Source organism: Danio rerio, chromosome 4, assembly GCF_052040795.2.
Source record: "Danio rerio strain M-AB ecotype USA chromosome 4, GRCz13ab, whole genome shotgun sequence".
Lineage (NCBI taxonomy): Eukaryota > Metazoa > Chordata > Actinopteri > Cypriniformes > Danionidae > Danio > Danio rerio.
The window spans coordinates 40,326,395-40,354,251 of NC_141024.2; the positions used below are offsets into that span (position 1 = coordinate 40,326,395).

The 27,857-nt window shown below is 35.2% G+C and overlaps 1 protein-coding gene and 1 pseudogene across 2 annotated transcripts in view; one reads left to right on the forward strand and one right to left on the reverse strand.

The window, feature by feature from the left end:
- Positions 1 to 27,857, forward strand: part of LOC148680587 (uncharacterized) — a 232,162-nt pseudogene that overhangs the window by 180,875 nt on the left and 23,430 nt on the right. The gene's annotated exons all lie outside the window — the stretch shown is intronic.
- Positions 134 to 27,539, reverse strand: LOC148680603 (uncharacterized). Its single transcript, XM_088650743.1, has 3 exons — positions 27,500 to 27,539; positions 27,020 to 27,169; positions 134 to 2,440 (listed from the first exon to the last, which is right to left on the reverse strand). The coding sequence occupies exons 2-3, from the start codon at positions 27,102 to 27,104 to the stop codon at positions 1,728 to 1,730; spliced, it is 798 nt and encodes a 265-aa protein (XP_088506869.1). The 5' UTR covers positions 27,105 to 27,169; positions 27,500 to 27,539; the 3' UTR covers positions 134 to 1,727.

The window sequence follows — 27,857 nt, forward strand, 5'->3', positions numbered from 1 at the left end:
CACATATTGGTGTTTTTTCTCCAGTCCAGCATGCACAGTAACACCAGTCCTGCTCCTTTCCAGCCCACCCAGGGACGCCAATTATAGTGATTTCTTAGGTTTTTCTCTTAATGAATCAAACTCAGTCTGAAGGTTATGAATATCAGAAGGGTATACTTTATTGTCGACAACAAAGGAGAATTTTCAGGAGACCCCCAGTAGCATCTCTGTCTAAAAAAATTCTGTCTCACTGATGTTCTGGCCTGCTTAAATACTCTTTTGCAACTGTTTTTCACATTGTTCACACAAGATCCCACCTAGTTTAACCCCTGACCCCAAATTTCACCTAGGTTAACCCCTGACCACAAATTCCACCTAATTTAACCCCTGACCCCAATTTCCACCTAGGTTAACCCTTCTAATGGTATTCTTCTAATGGTATGTATGTCTACAAGCAGATTATACACATTCAATTTGAATATATACATTAACATCACACTTTAAAGAGTATAAAATCCACTTCATAATCCAGCCTCGAAGTCATAAAAGCATGGACTAGCTTTTCTGCATTAGAGATAGATAGCATGCTTTGTAATTTAGCGATATTTCTCAGATGAAAGAAGGCAGTTTTTGTGACATGGGATATAAAGTTTTCAAAAGTTAAATTGCTGTCTAATATGACAACCAGATCATTTATAGTAGAGCTAAAGCTAACTTTGTATCCCTCTAATTATAGATTGAGTAGTGAGATCTGCTGTGTACAAGATTTAGGCCCAATAAGTAATAATTCTGTTTTGTCTGAGTTTAAGAGAAAAAAATGTTTGTCATCCAGTCTTTAATGTCTTTGATACACTCAGTTAGTTTAGACAGTTCAGACGTCTCGTCAGGTTTAGTTGAAATATATAATTGAGTATCATCTGCATAGCAGTGAAAGCTGATCCCATGTCTTCTAATAATGTCTCCCAGAGGTAACATGTAAATTGTAAACAGTAAAGGGCCTAAAACCGATCCTTGAGGCACCCCATACTTTACTGGGCTGACTTGTGAGGGCTGTCCATTAATATTCACAAACTGGTAACGGTCAGTTAAGTATGACTTAAACCATTGTAGAGCCTGTCCCTGGACACCTGTAGACTTTAAGCGATTTATGAGGATATTGTGGTCAATGGTGTCAAATACCGCACTAATATCGAGTAAAACTAATAGCAAGATGCACCCTTGGTCAGCAGCTAAGAGTAAATCATTGGTTATTTTCACTAATGCGGTTTCTGTACTGTGATGAGCCCTGAAACCTGACTGAAACACTTCAAAAATATTGTTCGTCTGCAGAAAAGGAACATAATTGAGTAGAAACAACTTTTTCTAGTATTTTTCTAGTATCTTCTGATGAGTAACTGAAACTCTTCTCACACCGAAGCTGCGGTCACACAAGAGTTTGAGCATGCAAAATTCTGTTGTATGGCGCTGCAAAAGGGGCGGGATTAACCAAGATGATTAGACATTAAAAAAAGTGAGCGATTGGTCCATATTTTACATTTCTGCCAAGAGAGTTCATATTTTGATCTTCGATTGGTCTCACACAATCAAGTGATGCGATTTTGCAGGTCAGAGTTTACCAAGCTTGAACTCTGCAATGTAGTAAACTGCAAAACTTTGCAGGAAACGCACAAATTTGCGTTTCCTGTCCGATGCATTCACGTGCGTATGAATGGAAGTCTATGGGAAGAAAAGTCCAGTGTGATCGTGGCTTAAGTGCAAGTGAATGGTTTCTCTCGAGTGTGGCTCATCATGTGTAAATTGAGGGATGTTGATATTCTGAAACTCTTCCCACACTGAGTGCATTTGAATGGTTTCTCTCCAGTGTGGATCCTCATGTGGTAATTAAAAGATGATGATTGGCTGAAACTCTTCCCACACTGAGTGCATGTGAATGGTTTCTCTCCAGTGTGGATCTTTTTGTGGTAATTAAGGGATGATGATTGTCTGAAACTCTTCCCACACTGAGTGCATGTGAATGGTTTCTCTCCGGTGTGGATCCTTATGTGTTGTTTAAGAATTAATGAGTGTCTGAAACTCTTCCCACACTGAGTGCATGTGAATGGTTTTTCTCCAGTGTGGATCCTTATGTGTTGATTAAGGGATGATAAATGGCTGAAACTCTTCCCACACTGAGTGCATGTGAATGGTTTCTCTCCGGTGTGGATCCTCATGTATTCATTAAGGTGTGATGAGTAGCTGAAACTCTTCCCACACTGAGTGCATGTGGATATTTTCTCTCCAGTGTGGATCCTCATGTGAATCTTAAGATCGCCTTTTCTTCCAAAACTCCTTCCACATTGAGTGCAGGTGAAACGATTCTTGTCTCTCCTTTTCAAAATACCATCAGTCTGTAAATGAGTTTTTTCCTCAATTTTGACATGATGTTCCTCCTCTTTACTCCCCTCGTACTCTTCAATTAAGTCTGAAATAAATAAAACATTAGTTTTCATTAAGTCTTAAAAACTTTCATCAAAAGCTGAAAAGTGAAAAGACACTGGAAACATTGGCTACACATGCTGTAATTTTGATGCACATTAAATGTCAAATGAATCAGATCATATTTTGTTTGGTCTGTTAACGTGTACACATTTAAGCAGATTCAAATCATCTTTATTTATCTAGTGCTTTTACAATGTAAATTTTGTTAAAGCCGCTTTATAGAAGTTCTAGTAAATTGAAACCGTGTCAGTCCAGTTTTCAGTTTCTCAAAAGTCATTTTGGTCATATTGATAAGACACATATTTAAAAGTCGTAAATGGCCTATTTTTATTCATAAATATATTCATAATGAACAAACAGCTGAATATTTCCCTCTCAGACATGAGACATACCTGTACAGCATCTGCATAAACGCTGGAACGTGCACCTTTCCAGAAATGTATAGTAACGAAGTAGAACTATTTCAATACTGTACTTAAGTACTAAAAGGCTGTATCTGTACTCTACTGGAGTATTGTTTTTTTTCTCCTGTATCCACTTTTACTTAAGTACATATTTTCGCTGATACTTTTACTACGATAGATTTTTTTATGTGCTGCATCGTTACTCATTACTAGGGGTGTCAAAATTATCCATATCAGTTCAGTAATAAATCATAACCGGTTGTTACGTACTGACGTACTTTATCTCATATGCACAATGACGCAATACTAGGATGGAGGTGAGGGCGAGTGAAGGCGGCACAGCACACGAGCCACTATTTCTCTATAGGGAGAAATGCTGTAAAACTTCATCTCTGCCTCTCTCTCACTTTGGACATTTGACCCGCTGCGCTGGTCTGTTTGTGAGGTAACTGTTCATCTCCTCTTGGCTGTTAAAGCGATTCTTGTGGATCCAGACACGAGCGTGCCTGATGTGCAAGTTTTCTCCACTGTGTCTATTTTGGGTTACCTGTGATAACCGCATATTATGTGCATAAACTGTAACCTCGGCTGTTCTTCCCACCTTCGGTGAACATCGCTTTCATTTCTAAAGCAGATCACACCCTTTCTGTTGAGCAGGTGAAGACAATAACTAATCAAAGTGGTGTAAGACCTTGCCTGTCTGCTCTCAAAAAGCAAGCGGGAGAATATTTACATTAGTTCATTTAGTATAAATGCTCATGTACTGGAGTTTTGTTTGAAACATTCAGAATGAGTGTATTCTTTGAGCAGGTCAAATTAAGGGTAAAGTTTATATATCTTACTGCTGTATTAAAGGACAAAATTGTATTACAAATAACCCTTTAACTGTCACACCAAGAAAAAAAGCAATATAATTTTTTTTGTTTGGATTTCTTAACTCCTAATGTCGCTAGTTAACACAATCAATGCATTTTTTTTCAACACATCCTATAATTTTTTTTAAATATCAGCCTCTACCAAATGATTAAATTTGTAGGTTTATGGTAAAAGTACCAGAATTAATAAATATACTATAAAAACCTGAAAATATGAAGTGTAAGAAAACATAAAACATAATCAAAATAAAACATTATTGAATACTAAATAATAGCCACAAGCCATAAAATCTTTCAGATTTTAATTTAACACAGTAATATACATGTTATCCAGTTTTGTTTTACAATAAAATCAAAATCAAGTGAATTAGTGCAACAGGATTTAGTTTGCTTGTTTAGTTTAGTTTCACGAGAGCTTCCAGAAGATGGAACTGTTTATTGTGGTATTAACCAATCAAACTTCAAAACTCCCAAAGTGTGAGTTTGTCTATGTGTGTGTGTGTGTGAGAGTGAATAATGTGTGTAAGAGAGAGTGTGAGAAACAGTGTGATTGTACCTGTGTGTGCATGTGTGTAAAAGAGAGTGTATGAGTGTGGAAAATAGTTTATTTATACATGTTTGTGTGTACGTGTGTCCATGTATATAAAAGCATCGGTATTACACGGATATTACGAGGAGATGGTAAATTTTGTGGACATTATTTTTGACATGCAATCATAATAAATATTTTTTATTTTCAGAAAGTAAAACTACATAATTTCCTGTAAGGGTTGGGTTTAGAGATTTGGTGTTAGAGCAATCGAAAGTACAGTTTATATAGTATAAAAACAATTGTAACCTATGTAATATCCCCACAATTCACAAAAATGTGTGTGCGTGATTTTGTGACATATTAGGACACAAATCTGTTTAATGACATAGGTATGACACGGTTATTACAAAAAGGAGGTGAAATATGAGAACATTGGTGACGTCCTCCTTTCTCAAAAAGCTTATAAATTCCACAGGATGAGTTTAATCAGAGTAAAGCTGCACACTGTCTCTTGTGATGGTTGGGTTTAGGGCTAGGGTGGGGTGAGGGCAATACAATATACGGTTTGGACAGTATAAAATGAATGGAAACCTATGTAATGTACCCAATTTTCACGAAAACAAACTTCTGTGTGTGAGTGAGAGACAGAGAGAACTGTGTGTGTGTGTGTGTGTGTGTGTGTGTGCGCGCGTGTTAGAGTGTAAGAATGTGTGAGAGTGTAGGGAGAATGTGTACATAGTACATTACATTAGGTGTGTGCAGGGCAGTGTGTGTGTGTGTGTATGTATGTGCATGTGTGTCTGAGAGAGAGTGTATGTATGTGAGTGAACATGCTGAATTATCTCATCAGTGAAAGAATTTTCTGGTAAAAGGGCCTGACAATGAGTTCTTGTACTGTAGAAACTATTGACATCCATCAAATATCTACAAAAAATACACAAACAATCAAATTTAAATTTCTTACGATTGTGCTAATGCTGGTATACAAGTATTTGCCATTTAAGAGGTAATTATCTTTAAAAGTTGTGATTTCCACAAATAAGTTCTAAAAATTCATTATATTTACTCCAAAACTATCCTAAAAGTGTTGAAAAATAGATATACTTAAGAAATGATCTTAGTATATTCATGAATAAATAACAAGCTGTGTCATATTTATTCTGTGAATTATCAAAAGCTGATGTTTCTCAGCAAACAGTCCATTCAGACTGCAGAAATGCATGATATGAAATCTTTAGTTTTGCTTTTCTACCATAAAGTGACAAATTAACCATTTAGTAGAGCATGTTTTTCAAAAATTCCTACACTAAATATTTTTTATGACACCAAGTACCATAACTTTGTAAAGTTAGGGCTCTAAGCAGGTAATAAGTCAAAATATATGCTTACCTTGCAAATTTTTACCAAAAACAGTTCACATGATGTCAGGACAGATTTCCTTGTTTTTGATTTCATTGTAGAAACAATGTTGTGACGAGTGCTTTTGATTGAGTTAGTGACAACTAGTGGATTTTTTTGGCATAACCTACCTCAACCAAATGATAGAGATGGCTCAATCAGGTTTAGGTAAGTTAGGTACTCCTCTCAATAAGATATGGTCAGTCAAAATATGGTCAACCATTTGGTCGAGCAGGAAGTTAAAGGGATAATATATAAATATTAATATATTTTTTAGATTTTAATAAAAAAAAAAAATTATTGTGTTGTGAACAAAAAATCTATGTATGGAAAGCATCGTCAATACTTGGCTATCGAATTGAACTGAATCATTGGCATAATAATCGTAACCGAACCAAACCGTGAGACCAGTGTAAATTCACACCCCCACTCGTTACAATTATAGACCTTTTCTTGGCAGCTGCACTGAGGTCGCCATAGCGACCAGCGTCTTCTGGAAAAATGTTTAGATCTTCCATTTACAGTGTTTATAACCAGTAATTTGCGAAACCCATTTCCGAAAATAGGTTTCAATAGCCTTTTGAGTGAATTATGAAGTGTTTTTGTGACAACTTTGAAAGGTGTGTGTTAAAGCTGATATAATCTGTGGTTCAAGGAAAAAAAGATTTAAAATTAACAAAACAATATGTCTTTTGACTGCTTTCTTTAATAACTACATAACACAATACTTGTACTTTTACTTTCAGTACTTGAGTAGTAAATTTTGAAAAACTACTTGCAATACTTAAGTGAAAAAAATGTTAAATACTTTATTACTTCCACTTAAGTATGGTGCTTAAAGAGCACTTCTACTCAAGTCACTTTTTGATAGAGTACTTGTACTTTTACTTAAGTCTGGGTCTCTAGTACTTTATACATCTCTGCACCTTTCCCCTTGTGCGCTGTTGGGTCATTTTCATCCATTCTGGGTTGATTTTGAGGCTTCATTTGGCCAAAACTTTATCTGTGTTTTAGGAAACGGACTGATATTTGGGGACATCTTTTTCTGACCTATTCTGGAAAAATGCTTTGAAATTAAAAAAGTCAATACACTCTGGGCAAATTTACTCCCTTTTCATTATATTCATGGCCATTTTGTCTTCATTGGCCTCTATTACAACAAAAAAAAAAAAATATTGCAAAGTCATGACAGCATATTATCATACATTTATAATTGTTGGTTTTCTGTGACAACAGTAAACATTGTTTAATTGGTCTTCCTCCCATGGGATGGCAAAAAGAAAATAGGTGAAAGCATAAAGGAAGAAGAGGAGAGTTGAAGAGGGCAGCATCATATGGTATGTGGAAGAAAGAGAAGTTGACTGAACTGTTGCAGTGCAGGGAAACGAGGAGAGAAATCGGGTCGAGACGAGCAGTGTAAACTTAACAATTGTCTGTGAGAAACAAAAAAGCAAAAGTACGTATTGAAGCAAGAGTTTTGTTACTGAAGTGCTCATGATGTCTGTGAACGAGTACGTCACCAAAGACTTCAGTGCAGTTTACTTTCAGTCAACTTAACGATCTATCTCCCTGGCATGGAGTCAGCTGCCAAAAGCCTTCATCCCGCAGTCGATAACGCAAACTGTTGAGGTCCTCATGTGAAACTTAAAATTTTGTTTACTTTGTTAAACTTTTAAATGACCATTATAGCACGTTTGTTGTTATTTCTAGTTCTCAAGTATATTTTGTCAGAAATGGGGTAGCTTTATAGTAAAACATCAAAAGCTGTTCAAATGGTTTTGTTTTACACGTGAGGTCCCACATGGTCAGCTAGTTAAGAGTGGGAGTAGCTGGAAGCGTGTGCAAGTAAACACACAAGGTTTCAATATTGTGTTGTTTCTTGTTTATAAGTGTATGTGCGATCACCCCTTTTCTCTCTCTCTCTCTCTCCCACACACCCCCTACATACAAAACCCACAGATACCTTTCGGATGCTTCTGAAAAATGTTTTCGACAGCCCTCCATAAAATGGGTGGAGTAAAGACAAACTTTACCAGCTGAAATGTGCGGGGGCTAAATCACCAAGTGAAACGAATCAAGGTGTTCGCAAATCTTAAGTTAAACTCTTATACTGTATATTTACAGGAGACACATCTGTTGAAAAAAAGACTATTCTAAACTTAATAAAGGAGCCTATACACAAATATATCATTCTAACTTCAATAGCAGAAGTAGGGGCGTTGCTGTACTCAAACATAAGAATGTACAGTTTGTTTTGGAGTCAAATGTGTTGGATAAAAATGGCAGATACATAATAACCCAAGATTAACTTTTTAACATGTCTGTGGTCCTGGTCGATGTGTATGCTCACACTAGTTTGCTGTACCGCTTCGAGTAATACATTAAGTCAGCCAGCACAATGCATCAACTTCTTCCTACAGACATATGATGTAAGTAACCCCTGGAGATTTAAAGATCCATCTTCCAAGCAATTTTCCTTCTGCTCACCTGTGCATTAAACCTATTCCAGGATTGACCATTTTCTCCTGGACAAGCAGTTACTTCCCCCTATGTCAGAAGTAGAATATGGTAGTATTGTTATTTCTGACCATTGTCCAGTTTCACTAAAGCTGTTTTCCAGGCAATGTAATCCCCCAAGGTACATGGCCGTTTACCTCAAAACTCTAGGCAGACGACGATTTTGTAAAATTCATTGATGTTCAAATCAGTTTCTTTCTTGAGACCAACAAGTCCCCAGAGGTGAGTTATAGTATCCTATGGGATACTCTGAAAGCATATATAAGAGGATAGATTATGTCATATCAAGCTTGTGCAAATAAAAGAATGTCAAAATGGCTTACAGAGATTATGAATAAAATTAATACAATTGATCAGCTACACTCAACATCACCTTCCGAAGAGCTCCTTAAGAAAATACTTCTTCTGCAAGCGGAATATGACTTCTTGACAGACGAAAATGCAGAGGATCTCCACATAAGATCACGCTAGATTCAATATAAACATGGTGAACGAGCTGGCAGGTTGTTGTGTTACCAACTGAAACAATCCTCAGCAGCTGGTTTTATAGCAGCAGTTAGTAAGGATGATGGCAGTATTATTACTGATCAACAGGAAATGAACGATCAATTTAAAAACTTCTATAAACTCTTTGCAGCTCTAAGGTAAACGAAATTGAACATATTGAGAGCTTTTTAAAAAATTATTTAGAATTACCATCCTTTTGTGATTCAGATCAGTTGGCATTAGAAGGAAATATAACACCTTCTGAAATTGAAAATGCAATAAAAAAATTGAAAACCGGAAAAGCAACTTGGGTTTTGGTCCTGGATTCTGTTCCTGGGTTAAAATTTTATATTCCAGGCCCCAAGCATCCATTCGAACAAATAACATAATTTCTAAATGCTTTCCACTCTCTAGGGCAGGGGTCTCAAACTCGCGGCCCGCAGGCCATTTGCGGCCCTCAGTGCAATATTTTGTGGCCCGCGCAGACCGCTGTACACTGACAGAATCCGTCCACACTACGCCGGAGTTCTCGAGAGCTGAAAACGGATCGTTTCGAAAACGCTGGAGAGGCCGTTTTCATTCTGAAACGCTGCTGCTCTGTCTCAGTGTGGATGGGGAAAGACGGAGACATCTGAAAACGGAGGTGGGGCTGCAGACATTCGCCTCTCTGATTGGGGCTTTTCCTCAATATAAAGTAGCCTAACACACAGTTCAGTCCTGAATCTTCTCCGTGTAAGTTCAGACTTCGCAAGTTTGATCAAGGCTGCATCTCTTCTTCTCAGTTTGATATGGAAAACATACCGAGGACACGCGTCAATCTTCACAGGGAACCGTGTACTTTATAACTTCATTCACATCACCCTGGCTACGTTGTTTCACTTTCTCAACAATAAAATGTAAACTTGATATAAGGAACTGCCTATTTTTATTTTAATATTAACAACTAAACAGACAGCAGAAATGTTGAGGCGTCGTGCTGCATGAGCGTCATCTTCACTGTGTGGATATTTATAACAAAACAGAGCCGATAACAGCTCCTTTCAATTTCAGTGAAAATACGAAACTTACCCTCTCTTTTGCTGAATATCAGTTTTAATAATCGATAATGGCCATTATAAAAGTATAACATACAATAAGTTTATACATTATAGGAAATAAAGGCAAGCGATCAGTCAATATACAGAATGTAGGCTACGTGGTTACATTAATCATTAACTTATCTTTGCGCTCAGCCAAAACACGTTACCTGAGAGCAAGTAATAGATTCCAATGACCAAAGTCAGGGAATATGGCGTTAAATAAAGACAACAAGACAAATGAAATATCACGTTTAATAAATATAGTGAAATTAGATCCAGCGGGAGATGCTTGATGAGAAGTCCGACTAGCAGAGCTCTCATCTGGGGAGACAGGCTGCAGCGCTTGCGAAATTGTGTGTGTGTGTGGTCACGTGATGTGCGTTTTCAGCGTTTTGGTGTGGACGGAGAGCAGTTCAGAAACGCTGGGTAAAACGCGAGTGTGGATGCGGATCGTTTTCATTCTAAAACGCCGTTTTAAAACTAAAACGCACTAGTGTAAACGGTGCCTGACAGAATCAGGGGAGCGGGGAGAGACAGCGCTCCCCGCTCCGCTGATTCTATCCGTACACAGCGGTCACTGGCATTCCCCGCCCGCCGTGTAAACAAAGGGGCGGGGATGCCGGTGACGTCACCACGCACCCCGCCCCTTTGTTAGACGCTGTGACGGGCGGGAAGTGTTTAGGAGGGAACTCGCGCCGGCCAGAACCTAGGTAAGCTGTTCCCGCCCCTGACTGCCACTTAGATACCTTTCTGCAGCCTGCCACCTACCTAGCTACAGCCTGCATCTTATATATATTAATATTATAGGGAGATACAGACTGGCACAGACTGATGTGACTGGAGTGGGGTGGGGGTGTTTTATTTATACATATACGCCTTTTTTTTTAGGTGAGGAAATGGAAGTTTTGAGTGTGTGAGAAGTGTGTGAGAAGTTATTCTCCACCTTGAACTTCAATAAGTCAAAGTACAGGTCTAGACTTAATGATGATCTTCCGCTCTAAAGCCAAATGTGGTTCAGATTTGTGAGAAGAAGCGCTGTCAAGTCTCTGGCAGCAAGGAGTAGGCAAAAGATGCCATGTTCAGAAGAACTGTTCATAATCTTCACTAAATGTTATATTAATGTTCAGGACACTTCATGTTCAGAAGAAATAATTAAAACTGTTAATAATGACATTTGAGGACTTTTTTTTGTGAAATCCCTTATGCGGCCCAGCCTCACCCAGACTTTGCCTCCTGCGGCCCCCAGGTAAATTGAGTTTGAGACCCTGCTCTAGAGGAAGGACACAGTGCTACCCTCTGTCCCCTCTGCTCTTTGACATTGCCATTGAACTTCTTGCTACCAGATTAATTAACTTAGATTGAACCGCACTGATTGGATGAAATCAGCCTGGCTTCTGTATAGATCAGACAGCCTATACAGATCACACAATCTCAATAAACACTGTGTAAATGTATAAATATTTCGATAAGTATTGTTAATGGAATATTTATAAAGATATAATCTTGCTTTTAGTTATATGCCGGCTTTGAGCTCTTTACGCTCTCACACCAACCGGCACATGAGATGCGCTACAAGAGCTCTATACACACTCTACATGCACTGGCAAGATAACAGGTGCTAAAGTCCACGGGACCAATTTTATTTGTTACTTGTTCTTATTTTAAATGCCTTTTATTTTTTAAAACCGGGTAACATAATCTCCCTCAGAGGTATGGGAGTTTAATAACGTGGTGTGCATTAACCAACACCGCCCTGAAAGATTACACACTGCATATAGGCCAACAGCTCTACTGTGTTATGAATTGCACGTTTTAAATGACAGGGAGACATGCTACAATTAGTTTTTATTGTAAAATATAAATAATAACCCAGTGCACAATGAAATAATAATTTTTTAATGGCTTGTTTATTGGCGGCGTATATAGCCGTTTGTCACCGACTCTGTCCCAGTCATTCCCCTCGCTGGCCAGCAGAGCCCGCCCTCTCCGGACTTCTAGCATTACATCATCCACCTAGACTGATTGTGCACACACCTGATCTGAATCCTGGTAATGACCCACGCTCCCTATATAAGCCACACACAAACACCAGTTCTTTGCGAAGTCTTGTTCAGCCACGGCCAACATTTCTGAGTGTTATTCCCTGCCTGATCTTCTGTGCATTACCCCGGACTGTTTCTGACTCTGAATTGCCTTTTGCCTGCCCTCGACCCTTACTTGTGACACGGACTCTAAACCACGCTGCCTGCCCTCGACCCACGCTTGTTATAGGACGCTGAACCACGCCTCCGCCACTGATCTATGCCTGGTATATCACTCTGTGTCTGTCAGTCGCCAGCCCCACGACCTTCATTGATTGCTGTTGATGTGAGTTTGCACTTTAGTGCATGTTGGATGTTTGTGTTTGAACTGTGTCTAATAAATACTGCAAAATGGATCCCTCCGTGTCAGTCTCCACGTTACACCGTTAAGCTTAAATGGACTAAGTATATTTTTATTAAAATTAAAGCACAATAATACAAACTAGCCATCCTTTGTTTTTGTTTTTTTTCGTTTCTGTATATTTTTATCAAACAAAAAATGCAATGAATTGTTTATTTTGGCTTTCATTTTATTAGAATTAACATAATTATTAGGCGACACAACTTCTCCATTGGCTCTAATTGCGTTTACAGATACCTTACAAATAGACTTTTTCGCTCAAAAACATTTATGCCTGTTAATTTCAGTGCTGTATTTTAATCAAGTAATAATAATCAAGTGCAAAAAAGAAGAGCTGAGCTTCGAAAAAAGCGCTTGCTCCGGTTGCCGCGATGGCTGCTTAAGTTGGCTTGTCAGTGCTAAATCAGTGCTTTTGTTTTAATAAAAAATAGGATTATTTATTACTAAACATTGTGAGATGATGGTCGCGTGATTTTTAAAATTAGATTTATGCGTTGCGTAATTATGGCTATTGACCTTATCTACCCGCGACTCACCCATAGTTAAACATCAAGTAGCCGACATTTTGATTACCTGACCAGTGGATTAAGGACAGGACTCATGAATAATAAGGAATCGCACATAACAGGGTTTTATGCGTCCCCAATATGCAATGCCAAGAGAGTGACTCCATAAGGTAACGTACACTGCACACACTTTGTATAATGTGTGAAGTTGTGGACGCATAAGCGCAAGAATAACTAATTCTTTAAATGTCCATGCTTGATCATTAATAGATAAGGTTTGGATTCGCAGGGTTTTCAACAATGCGTCATCACCTTAGAATTATAAGGTTCTATCTGCGTTCTGAATGATTTTGAGATATTGAGCTTCAAAGTTTTTGCATTCTATATAGCAAACAACATGTGTGTAACAGATCTCTTTCATACATTAACATGACAGAGACCCTAAGGATTCTCTAAATGTAAATTTATCAAAGTTCTCTTACATTTGCAAATTGGAGTAAATAAACCACGCTAAATGCAGATAGAACCTTCTCATTCTGAAAAGTCATTTTTCCGCTTGGAATTATGTTCATGTTTTAGGATAAATATTTTCTCTTTTAAAATTAAGCATACAAGGCTGTACAATTATTATTTTTTTTCCAGTGCAGCTGTTAATTTTATCTAATTATGTTCATATTTATAAAATTTTATACTTTTAAATAAATTATTAAATTATATTTATTGAATTGTATGCCCCATGAAATAAATTAAGTATTTGCCCTTCAAGGCTTAATATTAAACTTATAGACTTTAAAAGAAACAGACTATGAGCAAATGAGTTTAATAAACACTGAAAATTGTTTCACTGACTACATATACACAATATTTTAAATTTTTAATATACAAATTTTTAAATATTCATTTCTTTTTCAACAATTTAAAATTGAGCATTTCATCTCCATGTTTGCGACACGTTGGCACAGTGGGTAGCACGATTGCCTCACATCAAAAAGGTCGCTGGTTCGAGCCTTGGCTGTGGGCATTTTTGTGTGGAGTTTGCATGTTCTCCCCGTGTTTGCGTGGGTTTCCTGTGGGTTCTCTGGTTTTCCCCACAGGTCCAAAGACATGCGGTACAGGTGAATTGGATAAGCTAAAATTGGCCATAGTGTATGTGTGTGAAAGAGAGTGTATGGGTGTTTCCCAGTGTTGGGTTGCAGCTGTAAGGGCATCCGCTGTGTAAAACATATACTGGATAAGTTGGCGGTTCACTCCGCTGTGGCGACCCAAGATTAATAAAGGGTCGCAAAGAAAATGAATGAATGAATCTCAAATGTCAAGATATGCTTCTATTTGCTTAAATTTTGTGTGGTGTGGCATTATTTAGTCGACTCTGATTTTGTGTGATTTTTGTCTTTCTGGTGTTTCCTGCTGTCAATGGAGCAGTCCGGCAAAATGACAAAGAAAGCTAATCCTAATTGGTCCTTGTGCATGCATTAAAAATGCTGACTGGCTCACAGTTAGAACCTTATAGAGCCAAGCTAGAGTTCAACTTTGTAGATACACCTTTTTTGTTTTTTAAATAAAAAGCCTTAATGTAAACAACGTACATCCCATAATGAATAAAAACACATCCCATAATGTAAATAAGTTGCCATTTAAAAAAAATATGTGAATAACTCAATTTTGACAAAAACGTCAGATAGAACCTTATAATTCTAAGGTGACGGTGTGTATTTTTTAGGTATGGAACAGCCTTCTGTTAAAAGATTTTTGTGTTCATCCTTGCTACAAGCAAAAAAAAAAAAAAAAAAAAAATGAACAAATAATCTTCATTGAAAATCTATGTAGGCCTTGCCATTAAAAATACAGTGTTTCTAACCAGATGGTTTTTCAAGTTACTTATAAAGAGAATGTTACTTCAGTCATGTTGCTGTAATGTTTTAAGTTGACTATAGTTACACAATTTAAAAAAAACTAAAATAAAAAAAAATCGAAACCGTGAATCGGTCAAACTTTATAAAAAAAATCTAGATTTTTCTTTGCCATTTCGCCCAGCCCTAGTTGTTCCCATACTGATAAACTTCCGGTGACCCGTTATTGTGATATTATTTTCATTTTTTTTTTCCATTTCATACGGTTCCTTTTACAGCATCGATCTTGTAATGTAATGAAAATACATTCAGTAAATAAACTTTGGCCTTCATTTAGTTGTTCAAGCGTAAAACAAGACAAAAGGCATTTTACTAGCACTCACCCATCAGAATCGGCAGGCTAGCGCAGAAGTTCCATTTAATATACTGGAGTAAATTAAATGCTCATATTATAAAGACATGGCGGGAAAAAATTTAATTTAATGCACTGCTTCTTGTACAATCTGAGACCCACTTTATATCAGATATCACTCGGCCAGTGGAGATTGCTGACTTCTAAAGAAAGCAGACCTTAAATGCACAGATATTTGCATTGGCATACAGTTTACCGGAAGCGCTTAACCCAGGTTACTGGCAAATTAAAAGTCCTATTAGCATGCTTCGGCATATACGCTATTATAGCACGGCCAATTTACACAAACTGATTATAGAAACACTGTTCTGGCTTTCCAACATTTGTAATGATGAGGCCCCACTTTGGTTACTGATGGAACAGCACACGTCTAATCTAGTGTCTTTACGCTCACTACTTTGTGCTTCGATTCCAGTGAGTAAACAAAATTCTATAAAAAACCCAGTTATTAATGGATAACTCAGAATATGGTCACAACTCAGACCTCACTTTAATAATAAAACAAGCATTGCCTTCTGCTCCCATTTTGTTAAATCCGTTATTCCCTCCCTCTCTTATAAATTGAGCATCCCAATGATGGTCTAGGAAGGGAGATAACTGTGTTAAAGACCTGTTTAAAGATGGCATATTTATCTCATTTCAACAGTTAAGAACAGACATTGAGATTCCCCAGTCTAATTTTTTAGGTACCTTGAGGTCCGTAGTTTTGTTAAAAAAAGATTTCTCTCCTTCACTGAACCAACCATAAGCATGATGGATAGATGAATTGGTAAATATAAACCCATATCAAAGGGGTATGATGTCCACGTTATATGAAGAGATCCAAAGAACTGCCTCCCCTTCCCTAAATCATATAAAGCAAAAATGAGAAGACAAACAGGGATTTAAAATATCAGATACAGCCTGGCAATATGCCATAGAACTGGTACACTCATCTTCTGTATGTATTAGACATGGTGTTTAAGGTGCTTTATAGGCTTCACATATCTGGGAACAAGCTGGCAAAAATGTATCCAGGGTCAGATTCATCTTGCTCCACATGTGGTTTGGAGCCAGCAGATCTGAGTCATATGTTCTAGGGATGCCCTAGATCAGTGGTTCTCAAACTTTTTTCACCAAGTACCACCTTACGACGCTATTTTTTTAACCAGTATTAAAAAATAGCGTCATAGGCCTAATTAAGCAGCTACAGGTGTGCACAGTTTAAAAATGATGCAAATTAATTCCTATTATTAAGAATATGTATTATTGTCAATCACTTTAAACATTTTTAATAGTCTGAACATTAACTGTGCTTGCAGATTTAAAAAAAAAGTTTGAGTTAAAATGTGCTTTTAAAAGTTCATTAAAAATTACCTGTTCTTAAAAAGTAAAAAGAAAACTGCTGTACTTAAATCTCAAGTATTCATAGTAGCCTATTCATCAAAAGCTGGAGATGTTGCTTGGACCTTATGAATATAGGCTATATGTCATATTCCTACACTTTTAGACAAATCTTAAAATATATGTTAAATGTACATATGACAGGGTTCATACAGGCACAGCCTAATGAAAATCAAGGAATTTTAAGCACTTTTTCCAGCACCTAATTTTTTTTTCAAGACTGACATGTTATGTATTGAAGACCTAAAAAGTATTCTCAGCAACCCATAAAACATTGCATACGAATAGATACAAATAAAAACCATTAATAATAATATGTATTAATCATATATTATTAATATAATAAACCTGCACTAAATGCTTGTGATATCTTTTTTGTACTCAAGTAAAAATACTATTACACTGCTAAAATAACACAAATTTTAGTAAATAATACTAATATTAGGTAAAAGTACAAAGTACTCTTTTAAAAAGTACTAGTTGGTTACTTTTGAAAAAAAAAAAATCAGATTTTCATTATGAAATCACTTTTTTTAAGTTTAAACCTGATTGAATGGTTTAATTGCTTAAATCCCAAAGCTACATGAATAGGAATTTGCACTAACAAAGGAAGTATGGTCGATTTTTCCTTTCATGACAATTAATATTTTTCAAAAGCACTGGTAAAACTACCACATAATCTTAAAGGTCATAGAGACACTTTTTGCCCATTTTTAAACGATATTTTCAAGCTTTGAAAGGTTAAATTAAAGTATATGGTAAAAAGATTTAAATTTAGCCTTTTATTTACATTTGTTACACTATTTTTCTTTACAATATGGCAAATTTGTTTCTTAAATAGCTGTACATCACATGTAGATTTTATTTTACACTTGATCTTAATCTAAAATAGAAACTTTTAAAAAAAGACAAGTACACTGTCAGTAAAAAAATAAAACAAATGGCTTAATTTTACTTGAGGTATTTAAAATGTGACAACAATACATTTATCAAAGCAGTGCTTTAAGAGTCTTATTGTTAATTTTGATAAATAAACAAGTAACAACGGATTGCTTTGACCTGTAATGCTTTAAGACAGATCAGAATACAGCTAAATGTATAAATCACACAAATACCTCATCCAGAAACATTTCCAGCATAATTCTTTTGTCGTAAAGAAACAAAAAAAATTCCACCTTTGCTAAAAGTAAGTTTCACTTTACAACACAGCCAAACAAGAAGACCATTAGCATTGGCATCGATCATGCATCAATCTAATTCTAAATACTTGATAACTTTGAATACTTTTGACTAAATTTAGTCAAGGAGCAAAGATAAATAATGTCTACTTTAATAGTGGAGAGATCGCGATTATATTCAATCTGAGCACACAGGTCTTGCAGTTCATTTGAAAAAAGCATATTTAAGAGCTCGCATATCTGTTTTAGCGATTTGCGTACATGACTGCGCTGTCGTGTTAAAATAAAGCACTCGCCACATTTGCAGAAATTAGTAATTGCGCAATACCTCCATTCCCGCGCCGCCATTCAGAATGTATTTAGAGGAGTGACAGGTCAGAGGCGAGTCGACTGGCTGTCGGAGAGCGAAACCGAAACGTGTATGTAGATCATCAAAAAGGCAGGAAATATGTCCGCGGTTTAATTACTCTGCTAGACATCTCTATAGTGAAAACATCCGAGAAGCATTATTCCAACAAAACATTTGTTTTTAAGTTGTTTTTTCTGTCTCTGCAACACAGAAAGCCTTTGTCCCGCCCTTACGTTTCACGCAACTAGACAAGGTCAACTGTGATTGGTTACTTTTCATGTCAGTCAAATCACGCTTCAGAATCAATTCTTAAACTTCGGAAACTGATTTTCAGCAGCTTATGACACAATGCACTAAATAAACATTCTAAGCACAGCGTTGTGATCGTACGCTTCACAAAACAGCCACTGCTGATCACATCGATGTTATATTACGCATTAAAGGATTTAAAGGATTAAAAGTGTTAATTGTTTCTTTCATTATTCAGCGGTTCCTCCGCGTACCACTTGGAGGAAGCCCGCGTACCACTGAGAATCCCTAGATCATTGGTTTTCAAACTGGGGGCCGCCAGATGGCGCTAGGGGGGCCGCAAAAATTTTTAGATAAGCGGTAATCAATGGGCCCACATAGATGAATTTTGTGTCCCGCATCATTCTGACGGTTAATATATTTTTATTATAATTTGAGCTCAAAAGTACTGCAAAAATTAAGCTTTGTTTATGTCATTTCAATGCAGTTGACACTTTTGTGAAACAGGAAAAGAAGCACAGCGGCAATATTTCAGTTAAAATACATGATCAATAAGAACATTATCGGAGGCTGAAAGCACGTCCCTGTTTATGGCTTGCGTTTCTAAGTAAGCGATCAGCTGGGTGCTGCGGAGTGCGCGCCTCTTTGCGCAGGCTTCACTTATAGGGAACAAATATCATTTTAAAGACAGGGCACAACATTGCACATCGTCCACAGTGAGACAGGCTTTACACTTTGCATTGTACAAATATAAGACGGTCCTCTTTGGCAAACAAACATATTAAAATTGTAAAGCAAAAAGTGCTGCAATAACAATGAATGGAGCTGTCATCACATTAGCGAGTGCTCAGAGTTTCACTCCTGTTACACTAATGACAGCTGGATGAGCTCTGCAGTGGACCTCTTACTCACATTGGTTCATAACTGGATGATTAAAAAAAACTAAATTGTATACACACTGAATAAAACCACTATAGCCTATAAAAATTATAATGTATCTGTTTGTGTTATGTTATAGGGCTAATTAATTATTAAATATTAAAATGTATTATTGCTCTGTATTTAATGGAGCTCAACATATCTGATCAAATTTTAATACTCTGAATATAAATGCATTTTTTTCAAGATGTTCCACTTTTTCCCATATTTATTTGTGTAACTAATTTAAATGTAATGTTTAGCATTATTATTAATAGAACAAACTGGTATGAACATTTTAAAGTCAGCAAAGCTTCTAAAATTATGCAAAGTAAAATGTATGGCTTTTTGAACTTGAATACCCAATTCTAGATTGCATTTAGGAAATTATTTTTTATAAGTTTAAGTCAGGATTGTCGACCTGAGTAAATTATGATGTGCACAAAAAAAAGAATAAAAATAAACAAAACACACTGAACCACTACAGCCTCCATTGTAGTATTGCTAGTTACAAAAGTACAGTTAACTATTAACAGGCTGATGACTGACAAAACTCTTTAAAACTTCAAAGCTTTAAATCTTTAGATACATTTAGACTCTCAGCTGTAAGGGTAAATACAGAAGAGTCTAGCTGTGCATAGGCAGAAAAAAAGCATAAAAATGGCATAAAAAACTGTGTAAACGTGATGACTCAAACACAAAATATGGCTTGATGGAATCCAGTGAGAGCAGACCACAATAAACACTGCGCATAAAGATTTGATCAATAGATTGAAGCACTGAAACCATGTCAACTCAACTAACATCTTACAAAAATTAATCCAGATAGTGAATAATATAGATTTATTGAATAATATATAATAATATAAATGTATTGAATAATACAATTTAAAAAAAATTAAGTACAGTTGTTAATTTGAGGGGGTGGCGTCATTTTTATTTTTGGGGGGTCCCCGAAAGAATTCGCCCTACACAAAGGGGCCCTCAGCTGAAAAAGTTTGAAAACCCCTGCCCCAGATTACATAGATTTTGGACCAATATTTTTAGATCATTTTCATTTAAATGTAATAAAAATATTAATCCTAATCCTTTGACCTCAATTTTTGGTATAGTGCCAGAAGAAATGTACCTGTCAGCTAATCATATAGAAATCCTTGGCTTTTCTTCTTAATTGGCCAGATGCCAGATTCTTCTCAGGAGCAAAAAAACAAACCCGCCATCAAACAAACATTAGATATTAGAAGTGTTATCACGTCTTAAACTCGAGCACTTTAATTACACCATCTGAGGCTCTACAAAAAAGTTTTATGAGGTTTGACAGCCTTTCCTATCCCACATTGAACGCTCAGGGGTTATTATATCCTAAGTGAGAGTTTATCCCTAATTTTTTTTATATATTTTGATTTATTTATTTAATTTATTTTTATTTTTCTTTATGGGGTGTGAGTATGTCTGTAGCTATGTACCATGTTAATTTGTTGTTCAATATGTGTGTTGTGGAAAAGTTGAAGACTGAATATAAAATATTTGAATAATAAGAATGTAAGCAGTACTAAATATTGTTTTTAGAACGAGTAATGATCCCATTAATCTAGTTACAGTACATGTCCCTGTCGAAGGTCTGTGAATTAAAGCTCATTATTCATTAAAGAAGGACAAGCCATTCTCGTACATGACTTCTTTGTGTGACTTATTAGCAAAACTGGAATATTGCATAAAAAATATGTAAATAAATCAGCGTTTCTATCCAATGAATCAAAGATGTCCATTCACACTCATTTTCATCATCATATGATAGGCAATTAATCGAAAATCCAACTTCAATTTTAGCTTACTATGATTATAAAAATACATTAATCGAGATAAATGATTATTGCATCATATACCGCCCCCTTTCCAGTTGTACACATTTGTTGCTCTGCAAAGCTCAGTTCCACGTGAAAATGACTAAAAGCATGTGCTGTAATGTAACGTTTGCAGCATGAGATGAGCATCATTTATTGATGTACGTTCGAATCATTCATGTTTTAAAAAAGCACAAACGAGACCGCATGCTTCTGTGTGTGTACCCGCTTGGCCTCAAAGACAAGGAGAGCACACACAACTAACGCCATCTTAATTTGAGCGCTTTAATGGTCAAATACATGCACATTTGGGTCAGAGTGCTGTGTTTAGTGAATATTTATATTAACCCTAATTTGTGTAATAAACAAGTTGAGAATCAAAAGACACGTGAAGGAGAAACCATATCAGAGCCGCACTATTCTTAAAGTGACAGCGTGCGATATTCCTGCTGCCGCCTGAGAAAATCCCTCACTGCTCTTGACTGCAGGACTTTTGTAGCTGAAGTTTTTTTCTTACAGTGAAGATACTTAAAGATTATTTCATATTTTTATTCTATTGTATTTATTTTCCTTTCCTCATTTACAACTAGGAAAATAACTGTGCATTGTATACATTTAAAGTCAGAATTATTAGCCCTTCTCAATTATTAATGACCCTTTCCCCCCAATTTCTGTTTAATGGAAAGATTTATTTTCAACCCATTTTTAAGCATAATAGATTTAATAACTCATCTCTAATAACAGATTCCTTTTATCTTTCCTATGATGACAGTACTTTTTTATTTTACTAGATATTTTTTCAAGATACTACACAGCAAATTCATTGGTGTTAAATTTCAAGTGTTGTGGTAATTCAGAGTAAAGTGTTAAAATTCTAGAGTTAGATAAAGGTAAAATAACCCTCTCGGCGTTAAAAGCTGATTTGCCTCCTTGTCACACAGAGTAACATGTATCTACCTATGTAGAAAACCCTTGTATTTGAGAAACTAATCAGAGTGTCTGAAATCTCACCACACCCTCATTCACCTGGCCCTTAAATTGGTCAATTAGTTTAGTCCACTAGACAGAGGGAATGACCACAAATAAGTGAATTCAGACACCTGCTGTTAACAAGCACAATCACTGAAGGAATAAGAAATTGAAGGAAGAAATAAATCTACAGACACAGCCTCACACCAAACCAACTGAATTAAAACAGAGGATTAAACAACTCCATTAAATAATAGCATAAGCAGCTCACTGATTACAGTTTGACTTCATTTCTGTAAGAATATTTGACAATGAATAGAGGTTTATATTTTTTTATTAAAAATATTTCATTTGACCTCACCATCATGGAGATCAGAGGCTGCTTATTTGAGCTCTTGAAGCTTTACTGTTATATCCTAATGTTTCTCTGACTGCTATAGCTGTGTTTCTAAAACTCATCAGCTATAGCAAGAAAGGTTAAGAGAAACTATACTGTTTATGCTTTATTGTATAGATTTAATTTCAGGTGTTTATTAAGTTGATTCATAAAGATATGCAAATATAATTGTATTAAAGCTGCATGGGACAATACTACTGGCAGTCTGCTGCTCTTCATAGAAGATTCAACAAATAATTAGGATGCAATTAATAATTAGAGTGTCATGCACTAAACATTCAAGCTCCAGCTTGCTCTGTATGACACACAGGCATCAAGAATCAGGACATGAACCTCAACCGTGGTTACTAAAAAAAAAGCTGCATAGTTCATGCCGCAATGCATGCTGGGTGCCAGCATAGTACAAAGCTCCCAGCATGCATTGCAGCATGAATAAATTATGCAGCTTTATGTTGTTACAATCTCTTTCTTTTCCTTTATTTTGTGTTGTTTTTGGGAGGTGATATTTCAGTAGAGTGTTTTTTTAACTTGATTTTTATTTTTTTTGTTTGTCACCATCATTGAGATTCAAAGACTAATTATTGATGTCTGGGTGTTTTTGAGTTCTGCCATAGATCAAACATTCTCATTGTAAATATTGTTTTTATTTTATTGGAGCTTCAGTGGTTTCATTTATGTATATTATTTATTTCTCACACATAACTAATATGATATTGAATTAGAAAACAAGCAGGAAAGGATGGCTATGTTGTCATTAATAATCTCTTCAGACTGACACTTTAATTTTCTTTCAACTTTTCATGCTATATGTTTAAATAGTGTAATTAACACTATCTATAGCAGCCAAAATAAAAGACATTTATAGTAAGAAGTTGAAGAGCCTGACTAAAGCAGACTCTGTCCTCCATCATGGTGACTTCAAATGAACAACAGAAATTTTATTAAGAGCTTTTGTTCACATGACAGAAATAAAGTCACTGGTCAGTAATAGGTGAAGCTCCATGATAAGTTGTTTAATTTGATGAGTTTTTTTTAAAGATGTTGAAAAATAACATTTTTTATTGTGTAATTTGTTTTATTTTTATTGATTATTATTTTATTTAGAGTTTTTTTCTCAGTTGATTTCATCTTTGGTTTTGGCTTGTGTTTTTCTGTCCTTCAGTGGTTCTGCTTGTTAACAGTTGTTCATCAACAATTCTCAATCCTCCTTTAATTAGACACTTAATTGTCTCATTAACTTCATCACTGTCTGAGTGTTCAGCCCTCTGTAGTGAGGACACTAGTGAGGATTTTGCTCTGGAATTTAAGGCTTACGTGTGTTCGAATGAAAAATACAGACTATGGGATTTGTTTTTAACAGAAATATTCTGGAAACTGAATTTACGAATCTAAAATGTTGAAAACAGCAGATTACTGGCAACCACTGCTGCCAGTATTTTGACATACATTTAACAGATATTTTACACAATAAGAGTTTGCTAATTAACACTCTGGGTGTTAAAAAATTTAACACTTTCAAAAATGTTATTTTAACACTTATAGTGGTACCCATATAAACACTGAGGGAGTGTTAATTTTAACTCTAAGGTAGTTAAATCTACTAAATCTAAAATTTGCAGTGTGAGATCAAAATAAATAATACAAAAAAATACAGAATGTTGAATGTGCTTTTAACAGAAATATTCTGTAAACTGAATTTATGAATGTTAAAAACAGCAGATTACTGGCAACCACAGCTGCTGGTATTTTTCCGTAAAATCTAAAAATGAAAAAAAAGAAAGAAAAACAGCAAAACGGTTTTTGTGTCACCATTGTGGAGGATAATAGCGTCTCTGTTCAAGTCCAAGATGAACTGAGAAAATTTGATGTTATGCTGCATCTTCTTTTGTTTAAAGGTAACTGTGTAGTTACTAATGCAGTCAAAATCTGTTTGCTACTTGCAATCACACATGAAAACATTATTGCATCTAAAGACTTTACAATTTTTTTGCGCTAAGCTATGATTTTGTAAAATGAACATTGTATTAGTTCATGAAATATGGTTATTTTTTGTAAATTTATACAGTTATATAAAACTTCCATGTTTTTCACAAAAAGGTTCTGGCAACCACAGCTGCTGGTATTTTATCGGAAATTTAACAGATATTTTACACAATAAGAGTTTGCTAATTAACACTCTCTTGGTGTTGACAATGTTAACACTTTCAAAAGTGTTATTTTTAACACTTATAGTGGTTCCCATATAAACTCTGAGGGAGTGTTAATTTTAACCCCAAGGTAGTTAAATCTACTATCTAAAATTTGCTGTGTAGCATTCAGCTTGGAGTGACATTCAAAGGCTTAATTAGGGTATTTAGGCAAGTCATTGTATAACAGTAGTTTCTTCTGCAGACAATCAAAAATATATATTGCTTAAGGAGGCTAATAATATTGACCTTAAAATAGGTTTCTAAATATTAAAAACTGCTTTTATTCTAGCTGAAATAAAACAAAAAAGCCTTTCTCCAGAAGAAAAAATATTATAGGAAATACTGTGAAAAATACCTGAATTTGTTAAACATCATTTGGGAAATATTTTTATACAAAAAAAAAAAAAAAAATTGTACAGAAGGGTGAATAATTTTGACTTCAACTGATAATTGTTTTGAATAATCGTGATTACAATTATGACCAAAATAATCGTGATTAGAATTTTTCCCATAATCGAGCTGCCCTATCATAAGATCTCATATAACAAACCTTTTTTTAATGTTCATACTGGAATTTGTTCAGCAAAAGTGCTTGAGTAGTTTAGGTAGGTTTATCTTTTTTATTGAATAAAAAGTTTATCCTACTCAGTTATGCGCATGTTTTTATGCTTTTATTTCAAAAGTTATGTGCATCATGACTTTCCATCAACCGATTTATTAATTCACAGCAAAATCCTCAGAGTAAAATTTACTCAGTTCGGAGAACATTTGGTCCCTCTCTAAATTGAGCAAAATTTACTCAGCAGCAGAGTTAAAGTTTATGAGACAAGGATGGGGTTAATTAAGTGTTGATTGAGCACTGATGATGAACACCTGCTGTTAATAAGCAGAAACAGAAGTCCAAATTGAGATTTATTGAGAATGAACTGTTTTAGTTATTTACATTTTTACAAAAAAAAACATCTTTTTTTTCCCCCTTGATGTCACCATTGTGAAAAAAAGTGGTTGATTTAATTGGGCTCTTTGATTAAATTTAATGTTAATTTTCTTTGCTTGCCATGACAAGTGTATAGTGAGCAAATATGATCAGGTTGACTGACCTTGTATTGATTCTTACTCTTGAAAAGAACAATAAGAGATTATGTTTTACTGTCCAAATTATGTATAATTGATGGTTTATCATATCAGAAACCAAATTCAGTGTTTTTCAAGAGAGTGGACCTCAACTGTGGTGTTATATTAAAATACATTGAGCATCTGAATCACTTTAGAGACACAGACATCCATAATCAGCGTATCTATCTCAACAGTGGTTAGAGATGTTTTTTTGTTTAGCTGCAGAGCATGTTAAGACAATCATAAAACAATCATAAATAGTTCCCAGCATGCACTGTAGGAAAAAAAAACTCACCATAGTTGAGAGGCATAAGCTGATTCTTTATGTCTGTGTGTTTTAAGATCTGATTAAAGTATTAATGAGCTCCATTTTCAAAATACAGTGCTCCTTTTGTGATAAAAAATTATTTAAACAACTAAATAGGTCAAACCCAATTTTACTGATTTGACCAGCGACTAAAACACCAAAGAAACAATTATCCAGAGTGCAATTGCTCTCTTTTTACAATTTTTGCCACAATACACTATTTGGTAAACAAAGAGAAATTAACATTTTTGACATACTTTTAACCAGGGTCTTTCAGGTTTCACCAAGTAAAATGTAAGACTTTTAAAGACATTTTCTGAAGATCGTTATAACTGAATTTTTAGACTCATAAGTGGCTAAAGGCTAAAGAATTTTTCAAATGGCCCAGGTTGAAAATATTTTGGTTTGCCCTATCAAAAAAAATTTTATAATTTAAAACATTTAATAATACAATAATAAATGAATAATACAATATTTAGACATTTCTTAGCAAAATATTTTAAATATTGTGTAAAAACAAGCAAGCTTTATTTGTATCCACACACTGTTTTCCAAAATAAACTTTCTTTAAAATAAAAAAATGAACAAATGTTTTAAAAGTTTTAAAAACTATAATAAGCTAAATCTAAGCAAAACAATCTGTCCAGGTCAGTTTCCTGAGCAGTGAATACATGAATACATTATTGTAAGAAAAATCATTAAACCATTATGATATAGTTAAAATGGCCTTTTTGTATAAAAAGTTTAGACTTTTTATGGCCTAAAATTTAGATTTTAAAATTTAAGACCCCAGCGGAAACCCTGTTTAAACTCAATAGCCCTGGTAATTAGTTATTATAATAATGATGAATTTATTTTTATTTTTATGTAGCATCAGTGCTCGAGGATGCTTTACAAAAACAGCAGAACAAGAAAAGCCATAACCTCAAGAAGGTAGAGAAAATGGGAGACTAATGATACACGAAAGAAATGAGAAAAGACATGAGAACAAGTAACAAGAAAAAAACTCATTCCTGTCTTTCAATGAGTGCTTATGTGCATTTAGGAAAACTAGGCAGCACACTCAGGGCTGCAAGATGGATTTAATTTAGTATTCTTATTATTAAAATATATCTGAATGAGGACCAAATGACTGAGTTGTTCTTTGAGAATGAAAACCAACCTGTTTGTTTCTGCTGATCTTCCTGTTTGACTGTGAATGTTTCTTCAATCTTTACATCTTCACTCTCCTCTTTAATAAACGCCATCTTTATAACAGTGTGGAGATCAGTCGCTTCAGCAGGAGTTTTTCTCTGTGTTTGGACACTTTATCCTGTTTTAAATAAATAAATCAATGAACAGAAACAAAATAACTTCTCTTCTGCTTCAATGGTTTCTTTTATATAAGAGTAATTAACAAAAAGAAATCAGGTGAAACGTTTCATTAAAACACTTATTACACACTTTTCTGTTACTTTATTCAAACAGTAGCCTTCAGTTACTAAGAATAAAATAGTACTACTAAAATACTATAATAGTTGTATAAAGGGTTAAAATAATATTTCCAACAGCAGGAAAATAATATAGCATTGTATAAAACCCTAAAACTTTAGAACTTTAACTTTAAATCGGTTTATATCTGTGTAAACGTTTTCAAACAAACCTTTCTCCAGTTGAATCACAGCGCTGAAGCGGCGCCGCCTGATGACGTCATGCGCCACGCCAAAATAAAAGTCTTTTTTGTTTAGCTTTTTTACCACTTACAGTTGCAGTCATGACTTATTGGTACAGTTCTCCCATGATTTTCACTTTACATTATATTTGCACTCTCACACATAAACCTTATATCTAAAAATTTTCTTAACTTTTTAAATCCACTTTATGATGATTTGTATATGTCTACAACACATTACTTTCCTATTAATATCTGAGTTCAAATCTCATCCTCATAATTATGACCTCTTCTTTTCTATTTCTACATCTTCATAGGCCTATATAGAGTTTCCTTTTTTCCACATGAA